We start from the raw sequence: 19,474 nt of genomic DNA, 5'->3' as shown, positions 1-19,474 counted from the left end.
GAATCATCGTCACTTGAAAAACGTGAAGTATTCGGACGTATAGTCCGAACACCCAAAGGAATAAAGCTAGTGGGATACAAAAGGGTTTTTGTGCGAAAACGAAATGATAAAAATGAAGTCGTTAAATATAAAGCACAACTTGTGGAACAAGGATTTTCGCAAAGACCTGGCATTGATTATATGGAGACATATTCTCCTGTGGTGGATGCAATCACTTTCAAGTATCTTATAAATTTGGTAGTCCGTGAAAAAATTGATATGCGTCTAATGGATGTTGTTACAGCCTATTTGTATGGCACATTAGACTACGAAATTTATATGAAAATTCCTAAAGGGCTCAAAGTTCCTGAAACTAATAAAAGTTTTCGAGAAACTTGTTCAATAAAGCTTCAAAATCCTTATATGGATTGAAACAATCAGGACGAATGTGGTATAATCGCCTGAGTGAGTATTTGTTGAAAGAATGGTATAAGAATGATCCAATTTGTCCTTGTGTATTTATAAGAAGGTCTGAATCTGAATTTGTTATAATCGCTGTATATGTTGATGATCTAAATATCATTGGATCTCCTAGGGAACTTCCAAAAGCAGTAGACTGTTTGAAGAAAGAGTTTGAAATGAAAGATCTTGGAAAGATAAAATTTTATCTTGGTCTACAAATCGAGCATATGAAAGATGAAATTTTTGTCCATCAATCAACCTATACCGAAAAGATCCTAGAGCGTTTTTATATGGATAAAGCACATCCATTGAGTACCCCGATGGTTGTGAGATCACTTGATATAAATAAAGATCCATTCCGACCTCATGAAAATGATGGAGAGCTTCTTGGTGATGAAACCCCATATCTTAGTGCAATTGGGGCACTAATATATCTTGCAAATAATACTCGGCAAGATATAACTTTTACAGTAAGTTTATTAGCAAGATTTAGTTCCTTTCCAACAACAAGACACTAGAATGGTGTTAAGCATATTTTTATATATCTCGGAGGGACTATTGATATGGGATTATTTTATTCTTATGAATCCGATTCACAGTTGATTGGTTATGCAGATGCATGTTATTTGTCTGACCCACATAAAGCCCAATCTCAAACAGACTATTTATTTACTTGTGAGAGTACAGCTATTTCATGGCGTTCAACAAAACAAACTTTAGCTGCTACATCTTCCAATCATGTAGAGATAATAGCTATTCATGAAACTAGTCGAGAATGTGTATGGTTGAGATCAGCGACTCAACATATTCAATAATTATGTGATCTTTCTTTAAAAACGAAGATTCCAACGATATTAGACAATGCTGCTTTAAAGGAGGATATATCAAAGGAGACAGAACAAAGCACAATTCACCAAAGTTCTTTTTCACACACGATCTTTAGCAAAATGGTGAGATAGATGTTCAACAAATCCGTTCAAGTGACAATCTAGCATATTTATTCACCAAGGCATTGCCAACATCAACATTCGAGAAGCTGAGACATAAGATTGGAATGCGTCGTCTCCGAGATATCAAATAAAGCTTTCATCAGGGGGAGTATAATACGCGTTGTACTCTTTTTTCCTTAATCAAGGTTTTGTCCCAAGTGTGTTTTCCTGGTAAGGTTTTTAATGAGCACTCAATGCGTATTACAAGATGTGTACTCTTTTTCCTTCACTGGGCTTTTTTCCACTAGGTTTTTTCTAGTAAGGTTTTAACGAGGCACATTATCTTTCAAATGAACATCCAAGGGGGAGTGTTATAAACAAAGTGAGTGTATATGGATGTTCATTTAATCCATCCATACATTCTATACAATGTGCTACTTGGATAGATGCACCTATTAATTCCTTGATGTATCTAGTGAGTTTTGAGTGTATCTTGTATAGCATAAATAGGACATTTTTTGCCTATGGAAGAACACACAAGAAACACACTTGAATAAGATAGCTTCTACATTCTCCTCCTATACATCTTGCATCTATTACTATATTGTTCTCTCTCTCTGTATATATATATATATATATATATATATTGGGTTGTAAAAAACTCAAGTACCACAGATCCCAGAAATTTGACTTTACAAGTAACCAGCATTTCCTCAGTTCAGTGGGCGAGAACTCTATGGCCCTCATCACATGATAGCCGATTAGCCGCAAAATATAACACAGGAGATCGATCTGTAAAACACAATAAATCTATATAGAATCATTTTTTTTTTCTTCTATACAAATTCTAACTGGTAATAGGGATATCATTTTCTCTGCACTTCAGAGGAAACTGACGCAATCTCAAACGTAATCCAAGAAGACTCGTTACTAAAAGGATTCAATTAGCAAACTCAAAATAAATGATTAACGAGGGGAAAACAATGGGAGAAATTCAAAAATAGCCAGATTTACAACTGGTCGTTCAAAAATAGCTCAATTTCAAAAGTAATCGAAATTTAACCACTTTTCATTGTAAAGATAAAACTGAGCGAAAACACTATTCAAAACCCGGAAAATACGCCAATATATTATACTGGAATTCCAGCATAAGTATGTTTGAACTCCAGCATATTATACTGGAGTTCCAGGATAAGTATGTTGAAACTCCAGCATAATATGATGGAGTTCCAGCATAAGTACACTAGAACCCCAGTATAATATACTGGAATTCCAGCAAGTATAATTGTCCAGTATAATATACTGGAGTTTGGAGCACCGGTGCTCCAGTCTCCAGTATATTATACTGGAGTCAGCAAAGTATACCGGTCCGTGTTCCAAACTCCAGTATATTTTACTGGAGTCAGCAAAGTATACCGGTCCAGCATAATATGTTGGACTTCATACACAGGTGCACCGAACTCCAGTATATTATGCTGAACCGGTCTCTGTTGCAATAAAATAGTGGCTATTTTTCATTGACTTCGTAAACACTGGCTATTTTTGAATGACCAGTCCGAAAACTGGTTATACCGTGCTATTTTTACAAAACAAAGGAGCCCAGAATCAATCTATTCTCATCAGGAGAGGAGAACGACAACGAGAACGTTCTCTATGATATTTGATATCAATACAGGAGAAGGTACCGGAGTTAAGGCCTTGGTACATACAGTTGCTTTCATTAGCATACACTACCACTGATCTCTATATCTACTGCAGAAAAATGCTTACCCTTTTGAGAAGCTAGTGCCTTTTTCCTCTAAAAATATAAAACAAAAGAAAGGAAAAAGGATTTCTAATTTCCAGGGCGAAAGAATACAATCATAATGAAACTCAAGCATCTGACTGATCACAAAATTTTTGTATGACAAACATAAAATTGTTTTGGACTCCTCTCCTCAAAACTTCATTCCCCCGTGGTAGACTGCACATCTGCAAAACATCAAGAACATGAGAATAATCAACAAGATAAAATTCCAAATGATATTAATCTTAAGAAAAGGAACATAGATCTTAGACATTCTAACTTTAGTGATTATAAATGCCAGTAATTGAGAAAATTGAACATGTACAAGATTATATTACTGAGCAAATTTCATACTGAAATTCAGGTCTCATATGAAGGTAAAACAAGAAAACTCGGATGACATGTGAAGATAAAAACAAGAACAATGAAATATATTTTTGGGAGAAGCCTCAAACCAATGAACTTCGGTAATTTATGGCATCCATGATTGCTAAAGATTTAAGATTCATAAACACACTTTCCACAACAAAGTTTGCTAGACTTATCTACCCTCATGGTACAGTTTGTCTAGTTATTAATAGAGACAGAAATACCTCCATTGTATCACACAGTGGTAGTAGTTTCCAAAATTACATTATCACTAGTTTATGCAGCTTCAGTTTGATGCATATAAAGATTTTGGTAAATCCAGACTTACCTCAAGTCAATTATACAATGCTGATGCATAGTCTTCATGCATTGTCAGATGGCCTCCGTCAAATCAAACCTATTTGATCTTACAAAATATGGGCTACTTTACAAGGCTATTGGCTAACTTCCTCGCCAAATTTTTTTGCCACAAATTCATCAAGTTGCCCCCAATTAGGAGGACTGGATTTGCTATCTGAAGGCAATGATCTGATACATCCAAGAATATGCTGAACATCGCAATACATTCTGTTGCAAGAGAAAATAAGTTAATACTCATAAACAAATAACAAATAAAGAAATGAATGTAACACACAAGAAGAAAAAAGAACCCACAAAAAAGAAACTTATCAGCCTTCCCCTTTAGGATATATTTGTGTAATTAAAAGCCATCACTTTGTAAAGCAACAGTGTAATACAAATCAAGAGGTAATCATCTATTGTGTTAAGCAATGCAGTTCCATGAAATGAGGGCACTCTAGATAGGGAGGCGCAAAGTAATCTAACCAGAAGCGATCGATAGTTTGAGTAAGATTTAGAAAACAAAGGAAAAAGGAGGACAAAAATAGGCATTTTGCTATGCGACTACTGACTACTAGGATCCTCTACACGTATTCAAAATTCTCATTGTTGTCATTGTCTTCTTTTTCATGCTTCTTGAGTTTGTAATGCCTCTTCTTCTACTACTTCTGTTCAAAATTCTCTATTTTGCCTTGTATTATTTCACTGGTCTATTCTCCAATATAACCTTAAAGTAATATATAAAACACCGAGGAACATAGTTTCGATAGATTTTATGCACCTAGCTATTTGGCTACAGTTAGATACTTTAAAACACCACTTTGTAAGCGTGTGTGCACATGCAGGCACACATATACGCAGACTCTCTCCAGACCATTATCTGGATGACATCATGTTAAGTTGATGCTCTGGTGCTCTTACTCGCCCATTGTATGATGTATCATAGGTTAAAGAACTTACATGGTACTACAGTACAATATGTAGGCATTCTAGGAACTAGTTATTTTGATAAGACAACTAAGAACTAAGGCTTGAAAACAATGAATAAATTAGCCCTTCAGAAAAGAAAATAACAATTCATCGAATGATACTGCCGTACATTATCTAAATGAGCAAAAACGTTCACATATTATACACTAAAATGAAGCCATACTTCTTTTTAGCTTGTGGACTGCTAATATCCAAGTGCGAAAATGCTTCTGAAATTTGAGAATGGAAGATAGCAACCACTTGCCTGCAAGTATCACATTCATTTTAGTGGACCAAAAAAAGCAACTAATATACCACATGTTAATTAAAGCAAGGGTTATAATAGAAAAATTATTTCATCCCAACACCCAATATACAAGTACAGTGTTCCCAATGATACAAAAACAAGGACAACCTTATGAAATAAAATGACGACCACATCAATGAAATTATTTATCTTCTAAAAGAAATGATAATAACAACTAATATAATAAAAATAATAATAACAACAACAAATATAATAATTATTATTATTATTATAATGGTAATAATAATCATAACAACATATATAATAATAGCAACAACAATATAGGACATCAAAAAGAGTTACTGCCTATGTCCCATTTTAGGTGATACACTTTCCTTTTTAGGTTGCCTCAAAAAGAATGACACTATTCTACACTAAGAAACAATTGAACTCTAAACTTCCCATTTTATCCTTAATGAGATCATTTAAACACACAAATATCTATGGCTTGTTTTAGATCACAAGTTTCAAAAACCTTTCTCATTCTTAAACTTCGTGCCCATTCAAACATTAACACGTAAAATGGGACGGGGGAAATATATCAGATACAAAGATAAAACTAAAGCCTAAAGGTATGGGTGTGTTAAGCAAATAAATATGTTACAGTTGAAAATTGAAGAAAGCAAAGGACATTGATGCTGCAACAATAATTGATTCTCTAGAGTTTCCCAAAAAGACAAAGCTCTTTTATGCTCTGCCACAGACAAGTTGAGGAGAAAGTTTAAACGTTCACCTGAAAATAGCTTGAACATCTAACTCATGCAGGGTTCGAGATAAGACACGTTGAAGAAGGCCAACTTCCTTCAAACAGATTAAGAATGCAAATCAGTTAGATACAAGTTCCAGGTAAAATTTGGAAAAAGCTCTGCCGTAGGAAAGAACAAAAGAAAGTAACTTGCATGCAACAACTAAACAAAGAACCGAAGTAAAGCATAACCTCCAGGCGAAGATGGGAACATCAAGAGAAACAATTGAAAATGAGAGCAAACTTGCATATGTTAAATTGCATCAAGTATCAGAGAAATATCATCTCTGGAATTAGTTGACTAACTCAGCAACAACCAATTCCCAGTAAATTTCAAACGGGGTTCGAACTTGTAGTCGTTAATATTTCAGGTCAATCATAATTTGGCAACCCCCCATGTTTTACAATCAAGAAGGGCTGGAGTAAAGCATGACAAGTTGCACATCGCACATCTACGTTTTTTATAAGGTTGATTATTTTATTAAGAATAGGAAAATTCTCCTGTATACAAGCAGTATCTCATATGGTTAATATATATGGAAGGAAAGAAATAGAATAGCACTTAAAGAGAGAACCAATACATAAGTTAGAAGAATTTGATAGGCCATTTTGATCCAAGGAAGAAATTCTTTGGTGCAATTGTGTGTTGTTAGATGCATTGGAAGATCTGATTCTTAAGCTATCTTGTATCTTTCTCAATGACGCTCGTATGACTATGTAGCTTAATTATTGATCCAGTTAAATATTTTTCGAGAGCATTTTCAGCATTTTAGGTTTCCAGAAAATAAAGTCACAAATTGACATTGAATGACCATTAAATGCTAATTAAAGGTGGTTCAGGTGTGACAAACCCACCCTCATCCCATCCCTTTTCTCATTTTAGGACACAAACATAAGGAAGAAGTGGAGCAGAAAATGGGGAGCAAGAGTCAGGCTCAATACTTATAGCTTGTACCTTAGTAATGGAACGAGCAATTTGACTTGGCTGTGTGTCACTATCTTCTGGCCTATTCCAACTCTCAACAATCTGTGGCAACCCACGGAGGTGGACCAGCAACCTTTCCCTCATTATCTGTACCAGCTTTGAGTGTATCTCATCTCGATGCACTTTATAGTCCTACATTTCATGAAAACATCTAGAGTTAAAACAACATTTCCTTATCAAAACCTTGGATTATGAAAGTCTGATAATCTCAGCACCGAATGTTTTGACTGGGGCATACTATGTAAGATTGATTGGCTTTATATACAGAACTAGCAAACAACAGTCTTCTAAGATTATCTGTAAGGATGAGAAAGAGCAAAATGCAACTTCCATGTGAGAGATAAAAAGGAAATAAAATTCATGAAATACGAGAAACTGTAAATATGAAAAATGGCATGTAACTGGAAAATGCATGATTGGGGATAAAAGGAAGCCGGTGGTTATTAGAAGCAAAACATTACAATATTACATCCTATTATTTTTCTAAGAATTAGATACAGTCTATTATATAAGCAGACTACACCAAGGCTGAATGCTTTTGAGGTCAAAGCTAAAACTAATGTTTCTAAGCACTCTATTTTTCGTCAACTTTTCGTTTTTGGCCATATATTGCAATAGTATAAGGAAATAGCATTTGATGAAACATACTCCAAGCCTGAATTTTAACAATAGAAGGGCCACATTATCCTCCATTTCATCCTATACTTTTTATAGATGTTCTTAAGTCATGAGAGCTTGTAAGATGCATTCATGAGATAAATACACAAGGAAGAAACTAATCACAGCCATCTCTCTCCACCTGGTGTTCAAGTGCCACTGAAGATAGTGCAAGAGATCCTGAACTTCTTATTCTGTTTTCGGTTTCCAGCTAATCTTATAACAGTTGTAACTCGATATGGTCAATTAGGAGACATCAATAGAGTGATTTCTCAAAAGATTCACCAATAGGATTTGCTTTTTTTTCTTTTCATCACAACACGTCTTGTGAGTACTAGCGCGGAGAAAAATGCATAGCATAAATAACAGATCCGTACACAGGGAGGAAACTATTTTGAAAAGGAGCATGCTTCACGGAAGGAAAAAAAAGAATCGCATGAAATAGACCCCAAAAAAAAATTATTCATTCTGTTAGAAGCGGATTTAAGCAAAATGCACCAATAATAGAATTTAAAATTTCCAATACCTGTGCTACACGATCAACCTCCAGAATCAGAAGTCCCTTGCGTGTCTCAGGAACTTTCAAGAACAGAATCCTCTTGATTTCTTTTAACAAATACAAAACTTGTCAGGAAAAAGTACAGTTTTAAAATCACAAGGTATTTACATTAAGGTAAATTTTGGCCCATTTTCATTGATGAGTATGATGAGATTTGTTATGTGAAGGCTCCTTATGCCCATGCTATATCAACAAATTTAGTTTATTAGTTTAGCGGTCTTGGTCTTGCATTTAGGCACCACAATTCTATCTAATCACACCTTAACATCATTCTTCTTATGTTGACTAAGCTTGCAGTTTATATATGCAGTTTTCTTCTACTTATTTTAAACCCCTTATTCTTTAGAGTGCTCATAGTTCAAGCTTTTGGCGGACACCCTTGCTGGTTTCGTCAATTAGCACAATATCATCACATGATAATCCCTTTGAATTCTAAAACCTGAACAATAGGTTGAAAACAACACAAATAGTAACCTTAACATGGAGTTACTGAAGGAAGAATGTCCAAGCATGAATTTTTGTCTCTCCAGCCACATTAAAGGATGAAATGCAATAGTAGACTAGGAATTGGATAAACGGCCGAGCCAAATAATTAAGACACTCCATAACTGACAGCTTTATCATCCTTAACATACCGGGAATTATGGTGTATGTCAAACTGATGACTTGACTTGCCAAGGCCAAGTGTTTAGAAGTAATAGACTTCAAACCTGACACCTGTAAAACTTATCTCAATTAAAAATAATGATATTGCATCCACCATCGGCTAGGGAAATAATGTTAGTAGAGAGAGTAAACTGGGGTAAAATAGTGAGTAAAAAATGCACCAAAAAGTCAATGTCAGATCAACAGTAAACTATAAAATATAATTACAGCTGCCTTCCAATCTTTGACAATGATTTCAGAAGAATAAACCTTTTAATGCCCAAACATCTACCACCATACATTTTCTGGCAAGTTTATCACCTCAAAGAAACCCAATTATTCCTGCAGTCCACAAATATGGAAATAAAAAACCAATCCTCTTCTAGCATTTCTTTCACCTCCTTTCTCACCCCATAGTCCAGGGTATTTGGATGATGATTAGTAAAAGGAGGATCAGAACTTAGGGATAAGGAAGGTTAAACTTCTACACTGTGTGGGGTGAAGGCGGGATTCAAATCAAGAACATATTTGGTGGCATGAGCACCCTTAGCCTACTAATCTTTTGTTAAAAAATAAAAATACTGTGTACACAAAAAAAAATATCAGCAATAAGCTAGAGAAAATATAATTAAGAAAACCAACACAGACCTGCATCGCTCCAGCACCCAGGACAAGCTGACAAGTCCTTGTATTGAACAATTTCAGGATTTCGACAACACGGTGAACTACTTCCGAAGATAGGCCCGGCAAACTATTATTCATATCAATATATTCCGACAACATCTTTACCAAAATCAAGCCGCTGAAACATAACAGGAGAATTGTCATCTTTGAAGGGTGTATTTTAATGTAAGAAAAGGAAAAAAATAGGAAGTACAATCCAGCACTCTTGGAGAAGTCCCATGTAAAAAGCACCAAACAGGATTAAGAAGTCATGCCATGTGATAAGTTTTCTTTTCTGACTAGGGAAAAGAAAATGCAACATGTCGAGACAACCAAGGAAAATTTACATAAGAAATAGCTTTAAACCAGTAGTTCTAACTTCCAAGTACTTCAGCAACCGATCCACCAACGACAGAGAAGAGAAGGAATTGAGAGAAAACGACAGTTAAGAAATGAATAAGAAAATCTGAGAGTGCCACCTCTACCAAAAAAGAACAGATGAGTTAACAAGTTAAAAGGAATTACTAACCAGTTCACCATATGATACCCAATGCCCCTGAAGAAAATCAGTTTAGGAGAAGATCTTCCACGCTCTCTTGAGTTAGTTTCATTAATCTGAGAAGAATTAGCTTCAAAATCAGCATTAGTACTTTCAGTTTGTAAGCTGAATCATGAAGAACTAACCTGTGCTGTGCTATCTGATGGAACAGAATCAGTGTGCTGTGTATTTCGTGCTATCTTTTGAAGTCCAGATTCTGTCATAGGGGAACCATCGCTGCTCAGGAACGTCTCGGGGCTGCTTGGTGCAATATCAGCTGAAACCTCATCAGCAAGTTCACGGGTCTCAGATTCTGAGCAGAACAGTGATGTGACAATTGCCTGAAACTCCTCAGGGACATCAATCTCAGCCCATTTTTCCTGGTCAAGAATGGCCCTCATCCTTGCCATCTGAATCAACCAGCAATACATTTAGCCTGTGAAGGCAAGACACAATGATACAACGCTCAACTGGTACACAAACTAACCCTGGATTCGTGTTGGAAATCAATAAAGGCCTTGGCCTGTGATTGCAGTGTTCCACGAATACTATAACCCAATCTTCCACCAATCTGTATATATTGGCAAAACAGGGATCAGTACAACTGTAATACAGATACACAACCAGTACAGTATGTATTTTAACCCCAAAAACAAAACAAAAACACAGAGCATTTCACCTTCTCAGTGGCAGTTATAAATTCTTGAGTGATGTTATATATATTTAGAAACTCCTGCAACCTCAATCTAGGGTGGATAGGAGCACGCACTCCAAGGACCTTTGCCCATCTGCCATGAGCAGCATCACAAGCTGCAAAAACAGCTTCTGCATTCTCTCTCAATACATCAGCTCTGTCAAAGAAAAAATAGTGGGATGAACATCTGGAAATTTTTTGAATAAAACTTGAGCAGACCCTATAAATAGAAGCCAACAATTGAAAACACAGGACAGAGCATTTCGCCTTTTACAGATTAGAATGTGAAACTTTTTTCCACTTTTAGTAAAAGTTCTAAAATGCAATTATAGAAACCAGCATTCAAGATTCAAATAATCTTGCTATGCAGCCGCTTTAAACCAACCATTTAAAGAACCCAACCAGATAAAGATCTTTTCTAGTCAAGTTAGAAAAAGTAAAAAACCTAAAACTCAGCAAAGCCTCTGCTCCTCTAACCCCATGCAAGAAATTGCACCCAGTACAGATAAAGTCTCTCGTCAATCACCTAAGATGTTTTTCAGAATAGTCCTGATGTTTTACCAACATGGGCTTGTTAAAAAGTAATGAAAACCACCTTGCTGCAGAACTTCTAGTAATAAACACTGTCTATACCACATCAACTCTGACGCGAATATTTTACACAATGACACGAAATTTCTGGTAAATAAAGAGAAACCCAAAAGACAAAAAATTGAAAAAGCAACAGAAATGTGAATAACCTGAAATTTCTCGATAAAGTCGACGTCATTGTACCATCATTTCCCTTCCCATGAACAGAAGAAGCCTTGGCAGAGTTCCTCTTCGCAGAAAGTTGCAGCAAGGAATTCACCTGATCATCTGTTTCATGAGCTGTTTCTGAAGCCGCTGCTCCAAGTGCAATTGCAGCAGCAACCGAGTCAGCAGCATAATGGCCATCAAGATTGCACAAAATCCACTCAATGGCTTTTTTAACTTGGGATGCCTGTGCTAAGTGTGCCTGCATTCACTAAAAGACATAATCAAGTCATATCATACCAAAATTAGATGGAACAAAGACAGAAATCACTAAGACAATTTTACACAAAGCACTTTTCCAGACAGCTGCAACAAGGATGGGTAACAAAATATTCAAAACAACCAGGATTCCTGACCAAAACTATCTCCGTTTGGTTATGCATGCAAATGCAACATTTCCCATGGAATATATGTTCTATCTTCAGTTCTGGTGCTTAGCAAAAACTCTACTTTTGCAGCTCTAACACTGGTGGAGAGTTGTGGACAGTCATGATATTGATAGATGAAAACAGTAAATACTGACACCCTGGCCAGTAGGTACCACTGAAGTAGTAAATGACTGGTGTCTTTAGCGGCACATACATTTGGCTTCTCATCTTTAGTTTAAAACGTTTTATTTTTTTCAACATTTCACAACAAGCTGAACACCTTTTTTATCAGTGACAAACTAAACATCTTTTAATAGAAAAATATTAGTGCCCCACCAAATATCCTTCGTTAGTGATTAGTTTGGAAGAGATGTCTGGCACCAAGTGTGTGCTGGATATATACAACACAAAGAGGGGCAAAAAGCAGTTCCTTTACCATTTCTATAATGAACAAGAGGAAATCTAACATAGCATCTACTTCATGTGCATCCACCAAATGAATCTTCAACAGAGAACCAACAAAGATAATATTGAATTTGTTGAGGTACACATTACCTGCACTATCAGGAAAACAGCCTTCAAAAGATGAACAAAACTTTCAGGCAACAGGCTTCTCAATCTACCGGCAAGGGATGAGCTTCCACCTGTGTCAGCATATACGTGATATCAGAAACCATAGCATGAATGCGCCAGCCCACCCTTTTGCTTGAACGATGAAGTTGCATCACCAATTCATTTGCATCTGAAGCACTTTCTTTTGAAAATGAGATGAACTTAATGACGTAAACCCACCATCAGCATCAACTGCTCGCTCTCCTGCAACAAAATCCGAATCCATAGGTTGGGCACCAAGCACCCGTAGTAGTTCTTCAACTGCCATCTTAATGGCAGTTTTCATATCGGACGTAAGAGTGTCACGATATATTCTCAATACCGCAGGGAGTTTTGCCTGGATATCAAAAGTGAACCATGAACAGATGTTTCAGTACAAACATCAAGTAACTTCCAAACACTCAGAACAATGTTCACAGAAACAATATCCATAGACTACAAAACAACCCAGAATAGAGTTTGTTTCATTTGTATAGTGTGCAGCTGGATGGGACCGATGTTTAGTCAATCTTCCACCTGCATTATTCTCTTCTAAACTAAAGGATTCAAATAATTAATCAAGCCTATCTTCACCATCACCTGTTTCCACATAATAGATCTCCTCTTGGCCCCATATACTCTATTTAGCATTGTAGCACCCCTGTAAGTGATTAAACCATGGCCAGCTCATTACATCAAATCGTATACACACAAAACTGAAGAATTTGGAATAAAATCAGCGCCAAGCCAAATTCTCTTGACAAGATATTGCTCTATTTAGATAATGACACGTGTAGGCTCGATAATTCAGCTCTTGAAATCATTCAATTTTTTATTTATACTTTAGAGTATAATCCCACCCAAAGCTTCACGTATTTAGCTCGAATAGTTTTGTTCACCTAACTATAAGAAAGAGTGACTCTGCATCTTTTCGTAGGTGTGCTGTTTTGTTTACACAGGGAGCATGATCATGATCATGATATGGCATTGAGCAATCATTATTTACTACCCAAAGAAAATCATTATACCACCAACATTTTACAACACAGGTGTGTAACAATTGTTACTCAGTAACAAAAGAGAGATACTCACGGTTCTAAGTAACCCAATAACAAAAGGAAGTAGCCGGTCTCGCAAATTGGAGGTTTCTTCTTCATCCAATTTAACCTGCAATACATCAATGTCATGTTCAGACGATTGGTCATTGAGTTGCACGATGACTAGCCACAAAGATATTGTTACACTAAGCATGCACATGACAAGATGCACTTCATAGGCACAGTGAACTAAAGGGTGATATGAAAGGGAGAGGCCCACAACAATTAGAACACTGAGCAACAGAAAATACATAAATTACATTTAGAATCAAGCATGGAACTTATTACCATATCAGCAGAAAAGTATATACTGCAAGGTCAACCAGAAGAAGATACAACTTGAAAGATTCAGACACTTATATCACCCGTTATCTTCCTAGACCTTCAAAACCCATGAACCTAATAGGAGAGATACCACTAACAGGAGAACTTCCACCAGACAAGTGCCACAAGTCACGTATATGCAAAACAGATAGCAGAGATTATTTGTTACTTTAATGTTTTTCACAAAACAATATGGTGATACAACTCAGAGCATTACTTAAGTGTATTAAACCACGAGCCTTTGATGATAAGCAGATTATCAGGCATTGAAGCTGCTATCTTATTTTTAGCTTTAGAGATGTCATCCTTAGTTACTGATGACCTGTCCACCTTCCTCCATGTAAATGGAAATGGCCTACTTCAAGCAGTACAAGCCTCTTATCCCCTTCTGCGCTAATTGATAGCTCCTTTTTTTTCTTTTGTTTCAGGAAGGGAATTGAAGTCGAAAATAAGCATTAGTTTGAAGGATCCAGCAGATTGAAGGTAACTAAACTCATCAAAAAGAAAGGAAATTTGCAGTAAAAGGGAATGACTGAAGTTGGTGTTGGCAAAGACAACTAGGGAACTACTATTTTTAGTTTTTATAACAGTGGTGATCATGGCAGCTTGTGTGCACCTCAACAAATAAGGAGTTATCTCAGGTTTTGATGGCTGTACTCCGATACAACTTTGGCAAATCATAATTTTGTAGGCGTCATAAGATTAGAATAGGATTTTCGCCTGTTGCAGTGGACAAGGGCTTTATAAAAGACATTTTGAAAATATAGTTTATGCGGAGAATAAATTAGACAAAACCACCAGCTATCTATGCGAAACTACACGCATACCTTCACATTTCTTTCTTTCTTTTTCTGTTTCTGATAATCATATACATTCCTTCACATTTCTACTTGGTAAATTCCAGTAAACCTTTTCAAGAAAACCTCCTACTGCTAATAGAAAGAGAATACCAAAGTACCAGTACCCAGAAAGAACTTCTAAAATTTTAAACTCAATATTGTGTTCCAATCATCATTTTTCAACCGGAGATATCCAGTTCTAAAACTGTTTTTCATCTAAACTGTCTAGGGCCAGTGGCCACTATCTTCTACCAGAAGTGCAGAAAGTTTCTCAGTTTGACATATATTATCTAAGACCAAGTACATCAATATACAAATACAGAAAAACATGCTTACTTCATGGCCTTCTCCATTCATGGAAATTGTCGCCCCCACTTTAAATTCTGATGTAATTGAAGCATCCAGGTCGCCAGTTTCGTGTATAGATATACGCATAAATTCTGCTGAAAGAATGCTACAAGAATGGATCCGGTAAGTAACAATACCAATATATACTAAAGTTTACTTTAAAAAAACAGTGGTAATATAGATCCTTGGATCCAAAGATGTATTAAGCAAATACAAAATACTGGAACATTGTTTAAGTAGAATGGTAATATTTTGCTGCCAAAACGTGGAATAGAACTTGCAATCAATAGAGTGGAATAAACTAGCAACAAGCTCGTGCACTGGATGGCTATGCCCTAAAATAGGTATCTTAGCTGATCAGATAAATCTTACATGTTACTAGTTGTGTGAATTATATATACACAAACTCAAGAATGAAAACAGAAACAAAAGTTCAATTACTTATTTTTCTATACCAGAAAGATTCATTGATGGAAAACGGTTTGTACCCCTGTATAAAACTCAAGCAGTACAAAATAAGTATCATACGAGAAAATCATCCACAAATCCCAAACAATCATCCATGCTAACTGGAAGGCTTGGTTACTCCTTGCGCAATATGCAAACAGGAAATTTTGGTTGCTCCTTAGCTCAAAGAAAACGAAAAAACAACTAGTTTGGTCACTCCATAATACCCTGAGATAATAGTTTGTTCTGGTAGTTACCATTGATCCAACTAACTCAGAAACGGATATTACTAGCAAAACCGCTAAAGATATTAGCAAACATAAGCCATCATGCATGGCTAGCGGCGAGGGGAGTGATTTTGACTGCTCAAAATCTGCGAAAGAGAGGAATCACACTTGTTAGTTGGTGCTACATGTGTAAAAGCTCAGGGAAGAAGTTGATCATCTTTTGTTGCATTGCCCTGTGTCCTCGGCTTTGTGGAGGGCAATCCTGAATGTTTTTGGTGTTCAATGGGTGATGTCAAGCACTGTAAAGGAAATGTTATATAGCTGGGGCGGTTTCCGTAGAAGAAGAAAGCAAAAGGCGTGGAAGTTTGCCCAGTTAGCTCTCATGTGGATAGTTTTGGGGGGAGAGAAATAGGAGAGCTTTTGAGGGGATTGAGTCTCCTTTTTCACATCTTAAGAATAGTCTTTTATCTTTGATCGTTTTTTGGTGCACTCATATAGCCCGTACTTGTATAGAAGAGTGGGCGTCTTTTGTAGAGAATCATGTTCTGATGTAAATTCTCTACTTTTTGGTATACTTCCTGTATACAGGAGTTCTCTCCCTTTTGATTAATACAATTTACCTTATCAAAAAAAACATAAGCCATCACGTTTTGCTACAGCAAATGGAAACTATGCTAAAGCTTTAATTCACTTAGCATTATCAAAATTCAAACACCTTAAAGGCAATATCATTCTTGCAATAATGTGAGTGAACCTAGACAAAAATCCAATCCGAATAGTCTAACCTGTTAATGGAATCAATTGAAGCGGTTAACTGGTCTCGAACGTGGCGGAAACAATGTAGACCAGCTAATTCATCTCCATCCTGTTAAGCATAGATTAAGCATTGACACTGCAGTAAGTACAATGGTCATAACAGCTTCATCTTCTAGACTTTTGCAACAGACAATCCACATAGTTGTACGAAATATTTTTCATTGAAGCCATCAAACCAAGAATAAAAATTGAAGCATATTAAACAAATATCTATTTATCCTGAAGAAAAAAATAGTACCCAACTTAATCACAAAGAAGTTCGATATATTCCAACTTCAAGTTACAGAAGAAGGATGGTGACAGGTTTAGCCTCGATGAACACAGAGGTTGATCAAAGTAAAAACTAGTCAGGTGGTGTTAAACGGCTAGAAGGAACTAAAAATGAAAATATGAGCGGAGAAATTATAAGACTTTTATAACATACCAATAAATTTTGTAAATCATCTATAACATCTAAAGCTCCAGCACAATCTGCAGATGCAACAAGCTGTATAAAATATGTGAATATGTGTCAGATCAATACAATTCAATAACCAGTGACTTGTCAATACGTAGGATAAAATATGAAAAATCAATAATTGCAGTAAGAAAATTTAAGTTCCTCATGATTATCTAGGCAGATTACATCTCGGTGAACCCAGATACCCGACATACACAAGTACCTACTACTAATCACTGATGACACTCTAGTGTTTTGTGATACAGAAAGGGCTTTGTTGGAGTATGTATCTAAGACCACTTTTGACAGTTCCAACTGGAGTTGGGTTTAAAGATCAATCTCAGAACATTTGAGATCATTCCAGTTGGTGAGGTGGAAAATATTTGAGGCCTTAGCACATGTGTTAAAGACCTTTTTACTTTATTGTTCTTCCATCAACAAGTCGCCTTTGCTCCGCCTTCCAATTATTATTGACTGATCAAGCATTTAAATATAATCGTCCAAGGGATTTGGTGCTTATCAATGTATTATCATTCTATCCCGGCTTCTCAAAAGAATTGTATTTATTAAGCTAAGAAATAGGGTACTAAGTAGGCAATATTCCTCTTGATCGTAAAATGAAAGAACAAAGGTTTTGTATAGTCTTATATACTATTGTGGAAAGGATATCAAGATGAATTACATGTGTCTGCCTAAATACTCTAATAGGGTCATTTCATCCAGAAAAAAAAAAATACTCTAATAGGGCCACTGTTCAAAAATTATAAGATTTTATGTAAAAGCCCAATATTTTCGATCTTAGCTCTCTTCCATATATTACTTAATCTACTTTCTCGTCCTAAGGACATTTAATTCTAAAAATAGCAGAGTAGACTGAAGTTATCACCATCATAAGAATTCAAATTGCCAGAAGACTCCTTAACTTTTCTACCAGGTGGTTATTGAAAAATAAGACCTAATAACTTGCTTGCTGTGATTACACCGTCATCTCAGCTTTTCAGGATCCGTAGTATTTTCTATAAAAAAGCAAAACAAAGATTCATTCAATACCTATTTCTATCAGCCTCGTATAACCAGCTAATTTTGTCACAAAGCATGAGTTGCAACAACTTCACTCTAACCTTCTGCTGTATTTGGGTCTATTCACATTCCTTACTTAATTCATTGTAATTCCAACTAATGTTCCCCAAGTTCTTATATCATTAGTTCACAGCATTTAGTCAAGAAACCATCATAAGATACACTACATAATAATGGGAAAAAATATTAAGTATCATACATACCAGGTTGAGAGTTGATAGAGCTTGATCAACATATAGTATAAGCTTCAACTTGTCCTGTAGTGAAATCAACTCCCTCCTCCGTACATTCAACTCCTGTACCTTTCTAGCAGACCCCACCAAATTGTCATCCAAGAGCCTTATAGTCTCCTTCAATTCCCTTATCCTGTCACACCCTTCAACAATCTTCGAATTCAAATCCTCTAACTGCCCTTGCGCCTCGAAAAATGAACTCGAACGCAAGGAAATCTCCCTCACCAAGTGCAATTCCACTACATCCAAATACTGTGACAGCTTCTCCTGCATAACTGAATTTTCAGCAGTGGTCCTAAACGGGCAGGCAGCTTTAAACGTAGCACCATCCTCTAACTCAAAATCCTCTTTGAAGTATAGCGCGGGGACTTCCTTTAAGCAAGCAACGAGAGCATTTTGGTCATTTTGATTGTCGAGGGACTCGAATCTCGTGTGCTGTTGAATGTCGTGGAAACGAGCATACGGGTCGGAAATTGGTGAGAGGTAGGATTTGAAGTCGGGCTGCCGGATATTGGATCCGGGTTTGGGTACGATGGATAGAGGGAGGAAGTCGGGAGTAGGAAGAGAAGGTGACGTGGACCACCACCAAAACCCGTCGGATTTTCCGGCATGTGGGTTGTTAAGAATTGAAGCTAAGCTTTGGGTATTATGGGTGCTGCTGCTGCTGGTATCGGAATTTGATTTGGTTAAGAAATTATTACTGGTGATGTTAGTAGGACTGGTTTCGAACCTTCCCGAAGATCGGGAAGGCTGTGAATCCATTATTATTTCTCTCTAAAGAAGAAGATTTCCGGACCATATGTGTGTGTAATTGTAGTGTGAAAGCGTGTGGTGATACTCAAAAGAGAGAAACAAGCGAAGAGAATTAGGACTTGTGTTGAGGCCAAAGGTGAGAGAGATGGAGGTGGATCTTGCGCTCTCTGCAAGATGACTGAGAAGTGAGAAGGAAAGTGCCAACAGCAATGGGGGAACGGGAAAGTGAGAACTACGAAATAAGACGCAAACAAACCGGATTCACAATAAGAAATAAAGATACATAAGTCGCATAAGATAGTGAGATTAGCATTAGTTTAATGGATATCGCATTCAAATTGCAATTTATACGTCCAATTCCCCGATTTACCAAGTTAACTCTTTATAAGTCTCATTTAGTATTGCATTCAATTTATGTCTCATTGATAATTGCGATTTATAATTCCCATTTGCTAGTTCGATTTATAACTCGCATTCGGTAATTCTGATTA

General features: G+C 36.4%; 1 protein-coding gene across 1 annotated transcript; it reads right to left on the bottom strand.

The window, feature by feature from the left end:
- Positions 1 to 2,983: 2,983 nt before the first annotated feature.
- On the bottom strand, positions 2,984 to 19,274 carry LOC104245953 (vacuolar protein sorting-associated protein 54, chloroplastic-like). The gene is made up of 20 exons (XM_070167919.1): positions 18,201 to 19,274; positions 16,903 to 16,965; positions 16,448 to 16,527; positions 14,977 to 15,094; positions 13,473 to 13,547; positions 12,582 to 12,738; positions 12,345 to 12,433; positions 11,367 to 11,623; positions 10,612 to 10,783; positions 10,420 to 10,503; positions 10,079 to 10,342; positions 9,924 to 10,009; positions 9,380 to 9,533; positions 8,722 to 8,803; positions 8,054 to 8,133; positions 6,841 to 7,002; positions 5,874 to 5,941; positions 5,018 to 5,098; positions 3,854 to 4,092; positions 2,984 to 3,341 (listed from the first exon to the last, which is right to left on the bottom strand). Exons 1-19 carry the CDS (start codon positions 18,990 to 18,992, stop codon positions 3,960 to 3,962), a joined length of 2,997 nt encoding a protein of 998 aa, XP_070024020.1. The 5' UTR covers positions 18,993 to 19,274; the 3' UTR covers positions 2,984 to 3,341; positions 3,854 to 3,959.
- Positions 19,275 to 19,474: the final 200 nt, after the last annotated feature.

The sequence above is a fragment of the Nicotiana sylvestris genome, chromosome 2 (genome assembly GCF_000393655.2).
Source record: "Nicotiana sylvestris chromosome 2, ASM39365v2, whole genome shotgun sequence".
Taxonomy (NCBI): Eukaryota; Viridiplantae; Streptophyta; class Magnoliopsida; order Solanales; family Solanaceae; genus Nicotiana; species Nicotiana sylvestris.
This window is presented reverse-complemented; position numbering and strand designations above follow the sequence as displayed.